This window comes from Colletotrichum fioriniae (genome assembly GCF_027942845.1).
Source record: "Colletotrichum fioriniae strain IMI 355084 chromosome Unknown scaffold_8, whole genome shotgun sequence".
Lineage (NCBI taxonomy): Eukaryota > Fungi > Ascomycota > Sordariomycetes > Glomerellales > Glomerellaceae > Colletotrichum > Colletotrichum fioriniae.
The window spans coordinates 2,114,151-2,133,282 of record NW_027076844.1 but is presented as its reverse complement, the minus strand read 5'-3'; the positions used below and the strand labels follow the sequence as shown (position 1 = coordinate 2,133,282).

The 19,132-nt window shown below is 53.8% G+C and overlaps 6 protein-coding genes across 6 annotated transcripts; 3 read left to right on the top strand and 3 right to left on the bottom strand.

Annotated features, from left to right (window-relative positions):
• Positions 1–1,729: 1,729 nt before the first annotated feature.
• N0V96_007375 (uncharacterized protein) lies at positions 1,730–3,195 on the bottom strand (the record flags this gene model as incomplete). Its single annotated transcript, XM_053191515.1, has 3 exons — positions 1,730–2,096; positions 2,160–3,020; positions 3,083–3,195. The coding sequence occupies 3 exons, from the start codon at positions 3,193–3,195 to the stop codon at positions 1,730–1,732; spliced, it is 1,341 nt and encodes a 446-aa protein (XP_053051077.1).
• An 889-nt stretch (positions 3,196–4,084) lies between these two features.
• N0V96_007374 (mitochondrial 37S ribosomal protein uS12m) lies at positions 4,085–4,681 on the top strand (the record flags this gene model as incomplete). Its single annotated transcript, XM_053191514.1, has 2 exons — positions 4,085–4,249; positions 4,310–4,681. 2 exons carry the CDS (start codon positions 4,085–4,087, stop codon positions 4,679–4,681), a joined length of 537 nt encoding a protein of 178 aa, XP_053051076.1.
• A 422-nt stretch (positions 4,682–5,103) lies between these two features.
• KRE2 (alpha 1,2-mannosyltransferase 2.4.1) lies at positions 5,104–6,659 on the bottom strand (the record flags this gene model as incomplete). Its single annotated transcript, XM_053191513.2, has 4 exons — positions 5,104–5,171; positions 5,225–5,513; positions 5,567–6,454; positions 6,609–6,659. 4 exons carry the CDS (start codon positions 6,657–6,659, stop codon positions 5,104–5,106), a joined length of 1,296 nt encoding a protein of 431 aa, XP_053051075.2.
• A 3,813-nt stretch (positions 6,660–10,472) lies between these two features.
• PAT1 (DNA topoisomerase 2-associated protein pat1) lies at positions 10,473–13,094 on the top strand (the record flags this gene model as incomplete). Its single annotated transcript, XM_053191512.2, has 2 exons — positions 10,473–12,754; positions 12,806–13,094. The coding sequence occupies 2 exons, from the start codon at positions 10,473–10,475 to the stop codon at positions 13,092–13,094; spliced, it is 2,571 nt and encodes an 856-aa protein (XP_053051074.2).
• Positions 13,095–13,546: 452 nt separating this feature from the next.
• N0V96_007371 (uncharacterized protein) lies at positions 13,547–14,825 on the bottom strand (the record flags this gene model as incomplete). Its single annotated transcript, XM_053191511.2, has 2 exons — positions 13,547–14,253; positions 14,342–14,825. The coding sequence occupies 2 exons, from the start codon at positions 14,823–14,825 to the stop codon at positions 13,547–13,549; spliced, it is 1,191 nt and encodes a 396-aa protein (XP_053051073.2).
• Positions 14,826–15,959: 1,134 nt separating this feature from the next.
• On the top strand, positions 15,960–16,891 carry N0V96_007370 (uncharacterized protein; the record flags this gene model as incomplete). The annotated part of the gene is made up of 2 exons (XM_065758002.1): positions 15,960–16,643; positions 16,841–16,891. The coding sequence occupies 2 exons, from the start codon at positions 15,960–15,962 to the stop codon at positions 16,889–16,891; spliced, it is 735 nt and encodes a 244-aa protein (XP_065613525.1).
• Between the last annotated feature and the right edge of the window lie 2,241 nt (positions 16,892–19,132).

Below are 19,132 nucleotides of genomic sequence, written 5' to 3'. Positions count from 1 at the left end.
GGTCCCCTTGCTGAATACGAACTGACAACACTTTACTTACCTCTTCCGGACGGGAAAAATGTGGATAGCTATCCCATCAACCCCGAATATGGTTCTCGTCCCAATCACAGACACGATCAACGGAAATGCCATACCACGGCCCAGCATGTCATCTGTAACGTGTACCTGAAACAAACTTACCAACCAAGCTTGAAGCAGCTCACTCACTGCCAACCACCACACACGGTTCAGCTAGACCAAGCATACTGAAGCATATTGAGCCGCCAAATGCATATTCGAGAGGTTAATGCTAGCTAGCCATGGAAACACAAGTGACAACCAGCCACTGCGACTTATCCGAGGGGTGAGAGAACACGTAATTCCAGCCCGCCAACTTCGAGGAGTTGACGTCGCGGAACCGTTTCGACCCACCCTCGCTCCGCGGCCGCCGTCCAAGGTGGTCCCCTTCCCCAACCCACCCGGTCCGCGTAATGCGTGAGAAATCTCCCGAGGAAGTGGGATGTAGTAGTCAGCCACTGTGCCTGGATCTCTGTCCCAACCTCGGATCATTAATGGCGCTGAAAATTTGCGGCTCAAGCCGATCAACGTTCGCTCACTCATGCTTTCTCGTCGTCGTCCCTATTCAGATCCTCGAAATGCGATGAAGCCGATCATGGACCGCTCGGACGCGTCATTGCATAAGGTAACTATTTGGGATTCATTCTCGCAACGCCTCCTGCGGTTCCCTTGCCCGGTTCACGTTCCGGTCAGATTCCCACTGGCCCGTGTGTAGCTGATTGACGTATGTGTTCCGGTCTGATGTTGCTTGGAAAAGACATAGAACCTTGCCGTAACGGGCCATGTGAAGCGTGTAAACTCTTGTTGAGCTCATGCAGGACAACGCGGCACTTGAACATTGGACGCCTAAAATGGGATGAATGAAATATGTCAACGTCAACGACTTCTGGCTTCCACAGAGGACTGGCGGTTTATTTCATCTACCGGTTTGGTTTGAGCGCCAAGGAATGACTACCGCTATAGGAATTCTCTAAAGTTGGTTCCTTCTCGATCTGAGGAGGTATGAGGTCTGAGGTACAGACTATGAAACTAATAGTCGCCTAGACCTTCCAGACAGCCGCTCTTTACCCGACTAGTGGGTTTTCACCGTGATGTCACGCCAATTCTGATCTTGTCGGCAGGAGACTGCTATACTGGATTTGCTAGATGCTACCGAATGTACATACACCCTGCTTCAACCTGAAGCAGAAACATTCGGCAGACCAGTATTTCGCCGACAGTGAACACTTCTCTCTGTCTCGAAATACTCTCACTTGGCAGTGCTCTCTGATAATCATCCCCGGATTGAACTAGAGACAAAAACTGTTGGCAGTGGCGGTCTACCTGGAATATCTGCTGAGACACACTTCAAGGTTGATAGCATGAAGTACGAAAGCGGGCAACATTCTACGAAGCGGATAGAGGCATCGCAAGATGCTAAAACTCAGATCATGAAGGGGGGGGCGCAACTCCCAGTCACAATTAAGGCTCTGGAGACTTTTCACAGATGATTTAATATAGCATCTAACGAATCATCATTTGCGAGGCAAGACGCCCCAACACCGAATCGTGTCGCTTTTGCTAACAACAGACGCCATCTAAAAACCTACACGACTCCTAAAGGGAAAAGCTTTGCAACTTTCATACTCTTTCTTTCTTCACCATTTCTCTCAAAACGTGTCTACCACACTCTTTATGCGGTATACTCCTTCTGCAACAACTTGGCAATAGTGTTGAGCTGGATATTGCTCGTGCCCTCGTAAATGGCGCCAATCTTGCTATCGCGCCAAAACTTCTCGGCGGGGCCATCGCGGACGAAACCCATGCCGCCCATCCACTCAATGGCGAGACCGCTCACGCGGCCGGCGACCTGGCTGGCGTACAGCTTGGCCATGGCGGCGTCCATGACAAAGTTCTCGCCCGCCTCCTTCTTGCGCGCCGCGTTGTAGACCAGCGCGCGGGCGGCGGCGATCTCGGTGTAGGACTGCGCGATCTGGTGCTGCATACCCTGGAACTCGCCGACGAGCTGGCCGAATTGCTTGCGGTCGTTCCAGACGTATCTTCAGAGGTGTGTTAGTAAGACAAGAGTTTAGAAAAGGGGATAAGAAAAGGGATAGTCTCACCTGACGGCGTTCTCCCAGGAACCGAGAGCGAGACCAGTCATCTGAGCCGCGATACCGATACGCCCCTCGTTCAAGAGACCAATGGCGTACTTGTAACCCGCGCCCTCCTCGCCGAGGAGGTTCTCCTTGGGGATCTCGACGTCGTCAAAGTTGATGACGCACGTGCTGCTGGCCTTGATACCGAGCTTCTTCTCCTTCTTGGCAATAGAAAACCCCTTGGCGTCCTTCTCGACAATGAACGCCGTGATGCCCTTGTACCCCTTGGACGGGTCCAAATTGGCAAACACGATGAAGAAGTCGGCCTCCTTGGAGTTGGTGATCCACATCTTGGAACCGCTAATCTTGTACCCGCTCTCCGTCTTGGTCGCCTTGGTCGCCAGCGCAAACGCATCGGACCCGCTCACAGGCTCGCTCAGACAGAAGCTGCCGACGGTGCTGGTGGCGAGCTTGGGCAGGAAGCGCTTCTTGAGCTGGCTGCTGCCCCACTTGATGATGGCCGTGTTGACGAGGGTGTTGTGCACGTCGACGAGGACGCTGACGCTGGGGTCGACGCGCGCGAGCTCCTCGATGCCGATGATGGCGCTCGTGAAGTTCATGCCCGCGCCGCCGTACTCCTCGGGGATCTCGACGCCCATGAGCCCTTGCTCGAATAGCTGCTCGACAATGGCCGGGTCCATGTTCTCCGCCTCGTCCATCTCGCGCACCTTGGGCGCGATCACGTCGTTGGCGAACTTGCTCACCGCCTCCTGCATCGCGGCCTCGACCTCGGAGAGGTGGGTGATGGGCGTCGGGGGGATGTCGGCGATGTCAAAGTGGTCGGCATTACGGCGTCGCTGAGTGGTGGAAAGGGGTCTTGCGGTCCTGGAGGAGGGGGTATGTTTCAGTATCATGGGCTAGAGTCTGCGCAAAGGCTGAGGACTTACTGCTGGAGTGGCGAGAGCGCTCTGCCCGGTGTGCAAGTCCTCACCCTTGCGAGGGCAGCAACACCACGGCTTCCCCTCAAAGCAGGGCGAACGGCCCTAGCAATCGACGACATGGTATACGATGTGATGTGTATCTAGCGACAAGGCCTCTCAAACAAAGTCGGCAAAAACAAGAGACAAGAATACAGCAAGGAAACTCCGGAGGTGCGGGAAGATCTGGGGATCGTGGGAACTCCTCGGCTACTTATGGTCTCGCTCGGCCGTGCGGTGCTAGCTAACAGAGAGAAGGCAAAACGCCCGGACGGAAACGGTCAATTGGCGTTGAACGGTTTCCCGAAATGAAGGGTGAGATGATAAGGTGAGATTAATCGTAGACAGGAGAGCAAGTCAGGAGTAACGTGTAGGTAAAGTAGAGCAGGCCACACAAAATAAGTCAAAGATGCGGTGCGCCCTAGACCGTGAACCTCAAAGCCATTCGAAGCCACGGTACCTGGCGGCTGGCGAACAGACACAGCGCCCGCTTCAGCCGAGGATATCCATCCCGCAGCGGGGGGACACTGGGGGGGCCAACATCGTTCCAGAGTCCCCAGTTTTGCTCCAAGTCTGGGGGAAAGCCGACGGCGTAGCACCCAGATGGGCGACAAGCCAGGGGGGTTTCTTGGGGTGACACGGTGACGCTAGAGTCGCTTACGTCAGGACCTGAATTCTTGCAACGGGCATGTGATGCACCTCTCAAGCCGCCCAGTGCGAGTCACCTAAGCCGATGCCGTCCGTGGTCCGAGTTGCAAAGGTCGGAAGTGGGTCCGGGGGACGGAACGCGCTCCTCTGGCCTGAGGCGCCAATTATCATCGTCCAACCCCTTGCGATAGCCAACTGACTTAGGTAAGCAAAAAATCCAGCTTCAGGGATTCGAATGCACCTAGCTGCCCAGTCGCGACGATAGCTTCCAGATTGTGACGACAGCAATTGGACGCCGACCACTCTCGACACCAGTTGCCCGACATGGCCAGCACACTCCTCAGATCCCTCTTCGCCCCGGCGATGAGGCCAGCGGCATTCCCCCGCGCCGCTTCCATCCTCACACCGACCGCCGCCATCACCACCCCCCTGATCCGATCCTTCTCCTCGACGCCCGTACAAAATGCCACCATCATGCAGGTCCTGAGAGTTCGTCACTCCCCCCTCCCTCTTTCCACAATACACTCAACTAACTATACAAACTCACAGGGCTGCCACAAGAAGGGCAAGCGCGCCCGTCACGCCGTCTCCCCCGCCCTGTCCGAGATCAACGCTCCCGCCCTCAAGGGCGTCTGCCTCAAGGTCGGCATCACCCGCCCCAAGAAGCCCAACTCGGGTCAGCGCAAGACCGCTCGTGTGCGTCTCTCCAACGGTCGCCACGTCACCGCCTACGTCCCTGGCGAGGGCCACAACATCCAGCAGCACAGCGTCGTCCTCGTCCGCGGCGGCCGCAGTCAGGATTGTCCCGGTGTGCGGTACCATCTCGTCCGTGGCGCCCTCGATCTCGGAGGTGTGGCCAACCGTGCTACTTCCCGGTCCAAGTACGGTACGATGAAGCCCAAGAAGGCTACTGTCTCCTAGGTTTGGAGGATGAGATGAGTGTAAGGCGCTGGGATGGGGGGCTGTGGAAGGGAGTAGGAGCGGAAGGGGAGTTTTGCCCTCGTTGTGGTGTACGAATATTAGACACCAGGAGACATATCAAGACGTGTACTACTACAATGTACAAAATACCAAAAGAGATTTCACAGTGTTCAAACATGTTCAGAAACAATTTCAAGTTAAAGCTGGACAAACACCAGACGGACCCTTCCATTTGCCTATATCTACACAGCAAAAAACGTGTCCAAGTCTTACAGAACCTTTTACGCCACTCCACAGTTGGTACCCATGTGCCTGACCAGTGCCTCTCATCGATGCAGGTAAACTCAATTGGTGGCCTTACCCAAGGCCAATTCTGGAATTTGTTGTTACATGCCACTCTTTTATCACGCCCCTGATTTGATCTAGTCCTGCTGGTTCTCGTAACCCTCGGGCTTGTCCAAACCGTTGATCTCGAAGTAGCGGCTCGTGCCTGATTGATTGTTAGTGATGGTTGCAGACATCTCATTCGCCAATCCAACTTACAAGAGTAGCCCTTCCAGTCGAAGTTGTCCTTGGGGTTGCAGTGGCAGCGTCTGTCGAGACGAACCTTCTCGCCAGTGGGGCAGTGAGTGAAGGGAACGTGGTAGTAGGCGATATCGTTGAAGAAGTGAATCTGGTCCTTTGGCAGCATGAGACCGGCGGCGATGGAGTGCACAGGCGCGTCACCCCAACGCTCGTAGAAGAAACCACCATCCTGGTCGAGGGACTCGAAGTAGTCGATGTAGGCCTTTGAACGGAGCCAGTTGAGGTCACCAACTTCAAAGTTGGACCACTAGTTTCAGTCAGTAATGTCTTCAGCGAACATCTCTTCGTCGGCCAACTTACGAAATGGCAGTGGTTGTAAGAGTCACCACCGTCGTCACTGAGGAAGCCCATGGAGTTGCCCTCGGCAATGTGCTCGGGGTGGTTCTTGATGAACTTCTTGGTGCTGTCCCAAAGAGTGGGGATGGTCTCGACGTACTCGTACAAGCTCAGAACGAAGCTGTACTTCTTGTTGTTCTCCTTCATGAAGCGGAACGGATCGTAGTGGATATCGCAGAAGAGCTCAATGGAGGGCTCAACACGCCAGTAGTAGTCGTAGTTCATCATGGCCGGCTGGCGGAAGAAGAAACCAGATTCGAAGCGGCACATGTGGCGGTAGCTCACAGAGTCGCCGTAGATGATCTTGCGCTGGGCCATGTCCTCGCGAACCTTGCGGGCCTTCTCCTGATCAATGTGCTCAGGGAATGACCAGTGCTCCTTGGGGATTTCGCCGTAGTGAGTCTTGCCAGAAACAAGGGAGGTGGTGACCTTCTTGAAGGTGGCATCGAAAGGCTTGTCGTTCAAGAAGACCCAGTCGTAGTTGTAGCGGCGGTTAAATCGGTCCTCAACCTGACGGATGGAGCGGGCAATGTCCCAGATATCGGAGTTGCGGGCGAGAGTGACAAAGGTAGCATTCATGCGTGGGCCGGATGCAATGCCAGAGAGCTCATCCCAGCCGGGCTCGTTCGGGGTCATCGCCATGGGCCAGTCCTTGGGGTTGTATGCCTCGCCGACCTTGGGGCTCTTGGATTCGCGTTGAGCGGGCTGCTTGGGCTTGTCGGCCTCCTTGTTCTCGCCTTGCTGCTGCTGCTGGCCGCCGGCCGGAGCACCGCCGGGTTTGCTGAAAGAGCCATCCTGAAGCCTTACGCCCTCGTAGCTCGAGTGGGAAATGAAGTAGAAAACGGCGAGGCCCTGCGCGAAAAGGTAGATGTAAGCACGGGGTCATGAAGCTCCGTTGACGTGTGTATCACGGGAATATCGTCGAGATGCGAAAGACATCGCGCGGTGGGTTTAGGGAGTAGAGCTGACTGCGCTCGCGCAGACTGGTAGCTGGGGATCAACTTACGAAGAAGGCGAAGAGAATGTATCGCACATAGCGTGCTGAGCCTGTCGCCATCTTGACCGATGTGTTCAGGCCTTTGGATGGAAGCCTTGGAAATGGTTGAAGTAGAATGGAAGAATAAGAGAAATCCCGTTCTTCCCCCGAGATGAACAAGGGCAACTGGGAAGGGAAGGAAAAAAAATAAAAGAGAGGTGCACAGGAAGGGATACGTATTCGTACGAGTCGACCACCCGAGAGAGAAGGATGGCTTCAGGAAAATGTTCAGAGGAGCTGGAGTACCAGGAGCGCGCTAGCAGCCACGCATCCCACTGACTTTGGGGGACCTGAAGGACTCTCACAGGGTTGGGGGGTACGAATGCAGCGTACGCGGTGCGTCCACCCCGAGAAAAGGGAGCGCTAGCAGGAAGTACCGCGAGGTGGAATAAAGGGGGTGGGGCGACAACTGGCCTGCTCCTAGGAGGTTTGTAACTCAAAAAGAACAGCCAGGGGGTATATAGAAGTATCTTTGCGCGGAATTTTGTATGAATCTCTACTTCTGCTTCCAGCTTGAGGTATCTCCCACTTCTCGCGACTGAGATTGATGGAAGCAGACCTGAACTCAACAGCTGCATTCACCCTTTTTTTTTTTTCCTTCTAACGAACCCCATGCAGAAGCGAGGATGTATAATTACGTGCGAAAGTCGACATGGCTCTTTCTGGGCATTTCTCAAAATCCTTATCCAGAGCAGCATATGGACGATAGCAGGGAGAGGTCGAATAGGTGTCACCACAGAATCGCGGATATAGACGGTACAAAGTACACGAGACATGCATTCTGGGCATGGCGTGCTTCTGACAACTAAGTATCCTCCACGTACCTCTCTTCGCTGCAGAGGGCTGCCGCATACCCGTTCCCAGCTCTTGGGCATCCTGTCTCCATATGATCGGGGACAGGGAACGTGGCCACTGTCAGAATCTGCTGCAGCGGCCTCCCGTCAGCCCTGGGACTCAGGTCCGTACACTACGTAGACCAGGGGTCAGAGGGTGAGCTTTCCCTCCCATTTGGAAGCTGGAACCCCATTTGGCACTGGCTGAGGGACGGGACCCAATGGACGGGAAATCTCTCCGTACCATCCAACTTCACCATGCCATCCAGCAATGGTGGTAGACTTATTGACTTCGGGACGCTCCCACGTATGGTCTATAACAGGTACTACATACACACATGGTTGATCCCCTAGAAAAGATAATCATCATGTCTGAAACTCACTGTCATCCCTTCTGCCCTGCGTTCCAGAGCTTCTCAACCCCCTGTGCTTTCTTCTGCGATGGACATGTACACATTTCCATTTTGATTGCCCCTGGCAGATCTAGCTGCCTCGTGTATATTAGCCCAGTGTGCAGATACGCTGAGCTCTATGTCTGGACATATTTCATTTTATCTAAAGATTCCACACAACGATGGACCTACTAATACCGTACGAGTCGCGATTCTTGTGGCAGTCCAGGAGCAAAGTACCTCATCCTCAATAGTGTCGGATCGTGGAATTCTCACCCGGCTCTTGGCCACTTTCTCAGCATCGAATCAATGGAACACATTTCGATAACGCCAAATTGGCTCTGTTGCTAGGCTCGTGTGGCTTCCGTGCCCTTAGCTGCTTGCCGCTCGTATCCCGCCCGGTGCCGTGCAACTGTGATCGCCGTGCCATTTGCCCCCCAGAGCTCGTGCCGAGAGCTCAGCTCAAATGCTGCAACCGACTCTTTCGTCTGCAAACAACGACCTCGCAATACCCACCTACTTACCATATTCAGTTGTTGGACATGTGCTCGCGTTCGGCTTGGCTCTTGCATATGAAAACATTTGACCAAAGCAGTCCATGCAATAGACTGATCTTCTGCAAGAGATTTACGATCATCCCGAAAGGTACATGATGCACCGTTGACAGCGGACTGTCCGAAAGATCAGAACACTACAACGCAGGGCACAGAGCGCTTTGCTGGTCGTGCTCTCATGCCCGCAGCGTCAAATCTGTAACCAGGTGCCTTATTCGGTACATGGAGCATTCCGAAGAGACAGCCAGCCACCTTGTTCGACCGTCTATTCTAGGTAGTCAAGTCTTTTGGGGTGGCCAAACGGGATGAACCTGTCAAAATATCGCTTCCTTGTGCTTGCTTGGTAGGCCTACCTCCCGAATGAGCCCGGCTAGGCGATAGATTCCTGTCTGTCGTCACAAGTGCCCTACGTTCCAACTGACTCTGACCGATATCGCTCAACGATGTGCTCAACTGTGAGAAGAGAGCGTGGAATATGCGTGTAACCCGCAACTTTTTATCGGTGTTTAATGGCCGGATCAAGGGAGTATTCAACGGCACAGCTGTTAAGAAGAGTCGATAGAAGAGTTGAGGTATTCACTGGTATTGGTCGTTGTCGTAAGCCTCCTTGCTTCAAAACCGAAGTAGGTAGTACAGAACGATGGTTTGAGTTTCTGCTTTTTGCCAACACTCGAGTAGATGTTACTCACATCGGTGAACTTTTGAATAGATCAGCGATTGGACTGAGATGTCCAATTGGCTCAAGGAGTGTTGAAGAAAGACATACAATGCAAACGAATCATAGAACACTGACTTCGAAATTGCCGAAATGGATATAGTTGAATACCATATACAAATATCAAGATATTGACAACATTATGAATGGAAGCAAGGCGAATGGTCAGTGCTAAACACAGATGGCTACTGTTAATAGTATGCCTCGAGGCAGCATCTTCAAGAAGGCAGGAGATATCACTAGTTTTCAGTTCAGTTCAATTCAAGAGATGTTGACAAGAACAATTCATATTGGGTGGGTTGTACATCCCTTAAAGTTTAAGCTTCCAAGACCGTTGAACAGAAATCTAGACGGAGCACAGAATTGACCCAGCGACTGTGATTGCATCACCTGGAAAGCAGGGTGCAGTTGATGATGGGTGTCACCCATCCAGATCCCTGGCTTGGACCCCTCTATCCACATTCGGCGAACAAATAATACAGGCCACGATGACGAGAGGGGCTATCCCCAGGCCATCCCCAAGCAGCCGGCGTATGACTAACCATTCACGTGACTGCAGTCCTTCCAGCTAAGCTGTCCAAGCTTGCTCATTGGCTCGGCGGGAGCCATGTAGTGGGGTCCCAAGGCTCTCGAGCCTCAATTCCTCCCCACGGATGCGAATGGTGCATCACCACTTTGGCCATCGCAACCCAACCTCAGCGACGCGACTCTTTTTGCTTCCTTTCACGCTCCGAACATCACCTGGCGCATTGTGTTCAACCCTGTGCTCTGGTGAATACCTTGTCTCTGGATGTCAATTCACTGAGCAGACCCGGCCAAAGCACCCCTGTTTATGCCTTGTCGCTTTGCTCGCAGTTTTGGAAATTGTCTTTGACGACATCATGATAGTTTTGCGAGCTGCTACACCTAAATCCACAGATCTCTCGTTCTCTTAGTGGTAAGTTGCGCAAACTCTCTTGTCTGTTCGATCTTGGCTTAGAGTCTCCGGGGCCTACTTGTCACGAGCTCTTCTCCTACAGTCTCTACAGTGGCCGCAGCTGCGGCCACTGGCTGAACTCACGAAGGCGAGAGAGATGCCGGGTAGCTTCCTTGCCACATCACTTTAGCCACAATGATGCTACGAAGAGGGAGGAACCACTCACTCATTCCTTTCTTGAGCTTCTCAGGCTCACATTAGTCTTTGGCCTTCTTTCTCCTTCCCTCAACCTACTTCTATCTCCCACACTTCTTCCTCAACATCTATTTGCCTCACTTCGTCAGAGACTCAACTCCGATGCTGACCACGACCTAGTATACAGCTATTCCCTTTATTTGAACCGAAGACGGACTAGTTGTTCAACATGTCTTTTTTCGGCTTCGACCCTACACGCCCTGCTGGCCATAACACGGCGGCGCCAGGCTTCTCTCAGACCCACGATCCTTTTGCCGGCCTTTCTCGCGGCGACGCCGAGGATGACGACGCTGTCGAGTTCGACGATACCTATGATGGCCTAGGCGACCAACTCGAGGAGAGCGGCGATGCTTTCAACGACGACACATTCGGAGGTGGCGGCCCGACGACCATCTCGAACGCCCCTGTCGGAAAGGACTTCGACTTCTTTGGTCAAACGGCAAAGGTTTCTGACGCCATCGAAGAGGAGCAGGTCCGCTACAGCCGTCGAGTTCCTGCAGCAAAGCCTGCTCCCGCTCCTGCGCCCGTTCAGCAGCATTATCAGCAAGCTCAACATCCGCAGCAATACTACTACCCCCAAAGCCAGCAGGCCCCCAGACCTGTTCGCACCGGCTATGAGAAGTACAAGGATGCGGAACCCATTCCCGACCTTCACGTCGACGCGTCGCTTTGGGGCATGCCTTCCAAGAAGTCTGCCATCCCAGAGCCTTCCCCGAAGCCGCAGGCTGTCCCGTCCGCCAGCAGGAAGGTCATGAGTCTGGAAGAGGTGGAGAAGGCAATGCGAGAGCAAGCCACCCAACGAACCCCTCAGCCAGCTTTCTCGGAATCTGCGCCGCCTCCTCAAGGCTACCCAGGGCCTGAGTATGGCTACGGACGGCCCGAACCTACCCAACAGCAGTCTTTCCCGGGCGTTGAACATCACCAACAGCGTGGTGGCCAGCCCCACCAGCATCCTGGCCATGGGCATCCCGTACAGATCCTGCAGAGACCTCAGTCTATTACCTCCAAGCCGACCCCGCCCGTTCAAGGAACTCCCAGCCCGCTCGCTCAGCCTCCTCACCCCCAAGCCCCGCCTTCGCAGCCGACTCAGATTCTTCAGAACCCGAACAGACTCTCAGGCGATGCTGCACGGCTTGGCGCTCATGGCCCTCAAGCTCATCACCAGGCACATGGACACCAAGGCCACCGTTCGCAGGGCTCCATGGGACGTGTTCCATCTGCCAATCAGCAGCAGCAGCAGCAGCAGCAGCATCTTGCACACCTGTCAGAGGACGAGAAGGCCGCCTACCTTGACCAAGAAACCAAACGTGCTAAGCGCAACCACAAGATTTGGCTCCTGTCTAAGGATAACGGCCTTATGACACCCCAAGACAAGAATTTCGTCACCCGTATCCAGCTGCAGCAACTGGTTTCGGCCACTGGCAACCCTATTGACAATACCAACGATGATTCGTTGACTGAGGATTTCTATTATCAGGTCCTCAGCCAGATCCGTGGCGGCCAGCGTCAGAACCCCAACCAGCCGTTGAACAACTTTGCTCAAACCTACCTCTTCCAAACCGGCAGCCGCCAGGGCAACATGAGAAGACAGGGACGGGCAGCGGAGAACCATGTTCAGCGAATGGAGCAGCAAGTCCAACGTGCTGTCGAGGCTGCCAAGAACAAGCCCAAGAACCCTCAGCTAGTCATCGCTGGTAGCCTCGGAAAGATTTCCTTCAGCAATGCGAAGACGCCCAAGCCCCTTCTGAACATCAAGCGAACTGACAGTAGTGGAGATGCCAACCGTCCTGGCAACGGCAAGCGTCATGGCGAGTCGAACAGCCTGGATCGCAAGGCTATCTTGCGAAACATTGAAAAGGTCTACAACACCATCATGAAGATGGAAGACCACGCCCGCTTCATTCCTCCTCCTCCCACAAATGGAAACGACGAAGAGTTCCATGCTAAGCACCAGGAGTGGTTGGAGACAGCGCAAGCCTACAATGCTCAGCTTTGGAACGATCTCAAGGTTCATGAGCCTATTGGCGCCACCACCCTCCACCCCTTCATTGCATTCCTGTCCTTCCCCAAGGGCAAGAAGGCCATTCCCCGCGTGTTCCGCCACATCAGCTTCGAACAGCGCACTACGATTCTGACCATGATCATCATCCACCTTGACCAGCTTGATGTGGTTTATGGAGCTCAGACCACTGACGGAGAGGTCAGTCTTAATGCAGCTATGCGTGAGAGCATTGAACTTTTTTCTGCAGCAGTCATGCCGAGCCTGTTTGCTTACTTCAACGAGACGGAATTGGACATTGTGACGGGCGTGCTTGGTCTTATTAGCACCAAGTTGAACATTGATCTCATCGCCAAGACTCGCGTTGGCTGCTCAATGCTGACTCTCATTCTGAGCCGAGCCGAGCTTCTGAAGCAAGGTGGCGGGGGTAGCCCTCAGCTGTGGGCTGAGTGGTAAGCAAAGCAACATCTAGTCAGCATTTACATGTACTAACAATCCCGCAGGGAACAAACCTTCAACATGTTCTTCAACAAGCTTGAGCCCACCCTCCACCACATCTTCCCCGGTAGCGTCAACACCGGAGAAGACGTTGTGGTTTGGCAGCTTCTCGCTGCGGTCGGTGTCAGTGCCAACCCTGAGCAGCAGCAACGCCTGGTCCTTGCTGTCAAGGACCGCGTCCTCGACACCGTCGCCCACGCCAAGACGCTCCCGGGCGCCATGGCAACTACTCGTTTGGCCACTGTCAACCTGTTCATGCACTCCATTGGTTTGGATGTTGAATTGCTTCAGTAAAGGGATGCATTAGTGGAAGAGAACGTGCAATCGCGGCGTTCATTGCGCCATTCGCGGTTTTGAGCGCATTACAATTGACTGAAGAAACGCATTGGGATGCTTGGGATATAAAGGGTCTTATGACGCATGGCCCGTGATTTTTTAAGGGCTTTGGGGTCGCTACTGAGCTGTAGTACTGGGACTGCAGTTTAATTGAGGCTTCAACATGCGACGATGGCTTGTCCCGTGGCAATATGCACAACCATATCTTGTGTACAATACGCACACGACTCTATGAGATGGCGCCGCCATATGAGTATCAGGGGTGGGTTGAGACCAGTCTTGCTAGTTAGAGCAAAAGAAAATCTGCATTTGAAGTTTAAGCAAAAGTCTCATCTTGTATGAGTGACCCCTCTATAACACCGTAACGCCTTAGCTATGCAACACGAACGCTCCGTCGAGTGGACTGTCTATTACGTGAGATCCATGCTCGAGGACGCTTGCGCGGCCGCAGGCGCAGCTCTTGCTTTGCCTCCACGCCGTGCGCCCACAGCACCCCGGGCCTTGGGCTTCACCTTGCGCGCCTGCTCTTGAGCTGCGGCCACAGCTGCCGCCTCAGCTTCCATTTCCGCCTTCGTCGGCACCTTTGGCTTCTTGATACCGCTGACAGCCTCCAAGAGCTCGTCGTCGCCCCATTTGGTCTCCAACCTCGCAACCTTTTCAGCCAGTCCCACAACAGGCTTCTCCTCCTCGGCCCCGTCAATGGCGGCCTTCTTCTTCTTCTTTTCCTCGTCCTCTTCGTCGGCGATGGGCGCCGGTTTCTCTCCGGGAGCGCGCATGATGAGACTCTCCTGGTAAATTTCCCAGGCGGCCTCGTTGTCCTCGTCTGTGTACTTGAGCTTGCGCCAATTCTCCATCTGGACGGAGCGCAGGCGGTCGGCCATGGTTTCGCTCTTTGCGGTGGCGCCGTCCTGGGTCGTCTTGATGGTCATGTGGATCGCGCGCGCGGCGGCCGATTGTGGGCCCGCGCCGCCAGCTCCCCCGGGCCCGGCTGCTGCCGCGGCGGATTCTTTGGCCGCTGCGGCGGAGGCGTTGCGCTCTTGTTGGGCTACGGCGTCGACGTGGTGGAGTTGGGGGCGGAGGTGGACGAGGTTCGTCACGGGGGTAAGGTGGAGGTCCTCTAGACAGGGGGCAGTTGTAGTCAGTAAAGTGAAAACAAAAAAACACAAGGGCTGGAGGAGGAAGGGAAAAGGGAGGTGAGGACTCACTTCCTTGGAAGACGCCAATCATGTACTGGACCTCCTTGTGATCAGGACATTGACCGCCGAGCGTCTGCGTACGGAGGACCTTGTCCTGGCGTACCGCCTCGGGCCACTCGAGGTACAAGTCATCCTCTAAATCGACATCGCCGCGTCTCTTCTGCCTAGGCGGCGGCGCGCCGACGCCGAAGCCGCCAGAAAGGCCGTGTGTGCCGCCGTTCTTGGACTCGAGACTGGCCTTGAGCTGACGGCCCCATTTCATGCCCTTTTCCTTGTCGTAGGACTGGGTGTAGTCGAGGGGCACGTCGACCTCGACCATGCCGGAGCGGCCCTTGAGGCGCATCTCGGTCGGGGCGGTGGTGCGCGGGTCGGTGCGGTTGGGCTGCTGGAGGACCCAGAGCTTGCGGCCCTGCGGGAGGGAGGGGTTGAAGAAGACGTCGTAGGAGGCGACGACGGGGTCTGGGTCGAAGGAGTCGTCGACCGCGGGCTCCATTGTTGCTGTTGGGGCGGTCATTGTTGTGGTGCTGGTCTTGGTGGGAATTAGGCAAGGTCAATTCGTGACTCTTGTTCGCCCGAGGTTTGCGGTTTGAGGTCGGGAAATTTTTGGATTGCGCCGGTGAGTCCTTACCCCACGGCGGGATGGACGTCAGTGCTTATCGATAAGAGTGCTGGAGCTCACCCTTGTCCGAGGTGGGGGACGACCTTCTCATAGCTCCTTTGACTACACCCTTTCCTCGAAGAAACACAGGTTGACCAACGTAAATTGATATCATTATTTTCTTTACTAGTGTTTCTTTACTTTAAATTTAATTCAATACGGAAATTATATAAACGTAGAGAGCAACGCAGAGAAACGCGCCAATCCCTCGATAGATGGAATGCAATTTGCCTGGGAATGACTTGGCTGGAGAACCATGGCACTGATGTGTCTGCGCAGCCAACAACACCAGAAGACCAGCCGTTACATCGCCTTCACCTTCGGCCTACAACGAATGCTGCAGATTGAAACTCTCCAGAACTTTGTAAGGCAGGCTCAACACAATGGGATCATCTGCCGCATGAGTAGCCTGAAGGATCTCTCTAGTTCCTACTCCCTGGCACGACACCTTGTGCTTCCAGCGCTGGACGTCCAAAGTTGTACGTCAGTCACAGTGGCTATGGATAACAGTTTCATGCCCGTATCAGCCGGTGAATTGGCTTAAGACTTCAGGGCAAGCACATCCCTGCTTTGCTGTCGAAAGTGTTGCGCTCATCTGCTGTGGCGAGGTTGGGTGGGAGCGACTGGACATAATGTGCCGGCCTGATGGAAGGGATGCAGTTCATGCAGTCTACTTCTCGCAGATTGAGCCCTACAAGCGAATCAACGGGTGAAATTCTGAGTTTTAGTTGACGGATAGCTCACGATCCTTGGACAACTGGCAACGCTATGTTGCTATCTAGGCTGGTTCAGGCTAACATTAAAGTAGCGCTGATGAGAGACACTAGCAACCACGTGAGGACTTACACGCAACCCAGCTTCATTCTTTCTCATCTGCCTTAAGACGCGAGCACAACCCGTTGATTGCGAGTTGCAGGAATGCGACCCGAGATCATCATGACCTTACATGGAAGCCATTGATAACCCCAGATGGCGGCGGAAGTCCCCAACTCACTAAATTGGGTGTCCTTCGTGACGGGCATTCTCTCCTTCGCCCTCACAACTCTCAACTTGATAGCTCTTTATGCCAGTTTCGTCGCAACAATAAGATCGGCTCCCAACGAGATACGAGATTCATTAGGAAACCTCAGACAACAGCTCTGTGAAGAACGACAAGCCCTACGACACCAGTCGAGAGAAATTCGCACAAAGACGAAGTTGCGCCAACGCATCTTCAACCTCAGCGACAGGCACGCCAGCCACGAAGCCCGCTCGGCATTCTCCTACGCGGAACAGACGCTGCCGCTGCACTACCTCACCCTCCGCGATCTCTGGCGCACCTTTAAAGAGCTCGAGCGGCCGTTCCTCATCGCGAGCGGGTACCGCGCCGAGGCCATCCATAATGGCGCGTCGTGGGGCGAGGCGGATCTCGACGAGAAGGTCCGGGCCGATTTCGAGAAGCACGGGGAGCAAGGGAGTTTCGCGGACTGGAGTGCGATTTATAAGTGTGACTTTGCGCATCGGTTTATTTGGTGGCAGATCAAGGATGATGTGAAGAAGCTTAGGGACGAGGTTATGCGGATCATGGCGAGGCGGACAGAAAGGGAAGTTACTTATACGCGCATGATGGTGAAGCAGATCTTTCAGGGCGATGGGCCGGCGCAAATCGTCGATGTACGTCCTCCGAGACGGCCTCCTGGTGGAGGGGGAGGTGGCGGTGGAGGAGCCAGGAGGCGTACGAGCTGGGGAACTGGGCCTGTGAGGCGGAGTCCGATCCCGAGGAGACGAAGTCCTGCTCCTGTCAGGAGAATTCCTGTGCCCGTCCCTGTAAGGGCACCACATCACGATCGATACAAGAAACACAACGACAGAAGCTCGAGTTCTTCCTCCTCTACAAGCACAAGCAGCAACAGGGGCAATGAGACGACGAGACGGGGCATGGATGTGCCGAGACGCAGTAGTCCCATAATCAGCGAGCATAGACACAGTCACCCAAAGAGCGACGCCGCTACTATTGGGAAGCATCAGCATCGTCCGGATCATCAGTCACAGGCGGGAAGTAGTCGATGGGAGCAGTTTCGCGGCAGGCCTACACGGCAATATGATCTTAGGGAGTACTTTGAAGGTCGGGGGCGAGATCATTCGAGGATCATAGAGGTTATTCCTGAGAGTGAGATTGACTACTTTTCACCCTGGTCGCGGCACAGGAACGATGGGGCATGAAGTAATTGCTTTAATAACTTGCAGATTAAAGACAACCTGAATAAATCAAAGTGTCTGTTCCTGAATTTATACCGCAGACTGAACAAGCTGGCGTTCAACTGAGCCGTGGATAAGATGGGGCGATAGGGTCCAAGAGGTCAATGCTAACATAGCAGTCCAGATGTCCGGTAAGGTTCAAGGCGAAGAGGCAATGATATAACCGCCATAGGCTAACTGGCCGATGTTTCATGGTCTTTGCAGACGAAGACTATTCGGTGAATGTATTGATAAGTATACTATCTAACTCTTGCGATATCTCGCTAGTTTCTCATTGTCGCCAAGATCCCTTGAGCATCCATTGTGTCAATATAACTTTGTGATCGCGCTCAAGACCAGTCGCATTATTTTCATCATCTCCAGTTCTCAGTATCTGCTTTGCCTCTTGAGCGCCCAATAGGCTCTTCCGACTGTCTTCGGCTCGCGCCAAGAGGCTACATTTTCTTTCCGAGGGCATGGCTTGGATACCGTGTGACTGGATCCACCGTGCAAGTTCGTAAGAGGTCATCATTGCGAAATCGACCACGTCAGCTGGAAGCTGACTTCTTGATCTGATATACGCCCTTTTGGCGGAATCGAAGGTCTTCCAGGGACGGGACTTGTCCTTTGGCACATGAACTCGCCTTCTGCTGCATCTGCTGCAGTGCTTCGACATGGCCAGGTAAACGCCCGATGGTACTCCAAACAGGGGCTTCTCGTCTAGTCGACCGGTCGATGGATCCCTACACTCCCCGCAGACTATGGGAATAGTCTCGGAATCGCCTTTCGAGATATCCACATGCCTCCAGAACTCTTCATAGAGTTGGAACCCAAGTCTCCCCATTTTGCTATTCCTGGAGCTCTTTGCGTATGACCTCGGGCCGTTTATCAGCTGGTCGAGGGGGTCACAGATGTTGAGCCCAGCCCCAGAATAAGGTTGGACTTCACAGTCTAGGGGCAGTCTCATAGCTAGCTCGCTCGGTGGCAGTGTCCGGAAGACGAGGGCAGCGTACTCTTCAAGAACAGTTAAGAGGAGTAGCTGTCGATCTCTCTCAAACTCGGTGGCGGGTTGCCTCGGTAGCTGTGCAAACTTTAGCCAGACATCGTGTGTTCCCCTCAGAACCCAAAAGGCAACATGGCCGGAGGGCAGCTTTTCGTGGTCTCCGATGTTTCGCTCAGCTTCAAGTCTCTGCTGGAATTGAGACCGCTCTCGGGCGTGCTCTCTGATACGTCGTTCGAGGAGCTGTGACTGCCCAGCGTATATACCGGCAGTACTACTCTGGTTGCAGATGACATGAAGATACACTGCCTATGGACAAGAGCCGTCGGTTGGATATTCGTACTTTTTCACCTGAAGGAGAGATTCCAGACTGATTCTGTCACCTTGCAGAATGGCAAGGATTTCAGGGTTGATAGCCTCTAGTATCTCGGATCGAAGCCGGCCTGGGTCGCCTGAGTCTCGGACAAAAAAGTCGCTTCTTCGAGACTCTTTCAGGTGCTGAAACCTTGAAGGCTCTCGAAGGCTATGAAGAATGTTATCGAGGATTCGTAAGTATTCAGGCAGTTTACTGAGATTGCCTGCACATAACTATTATGAGAGGTCAGGCATCTAGACAGATTATGCGATAACTGTGACTGTGCCAACTTACAGACGTTGATATTTTGGCCCTTTGTGTCCACTCTCTTGGAAGGCGATGATGCACAGCGTTCTTCGATAAGGTGCTACTAGATCTGCCTGCCCAAAGACGAAAGTATTGGTATCCAACATGTCGTATGAGTGGCCTTACACAGAAAAAACTGTCACCCAACATGTTGATTGTCGCAGGAGTCGATTTGGCATGGCGACGAGCCATTGTTGTAGCATATCGGACTATTGCATTACTTGAAATAATAATATTTGAAAAGAGTACTCTAAGGATGTATAG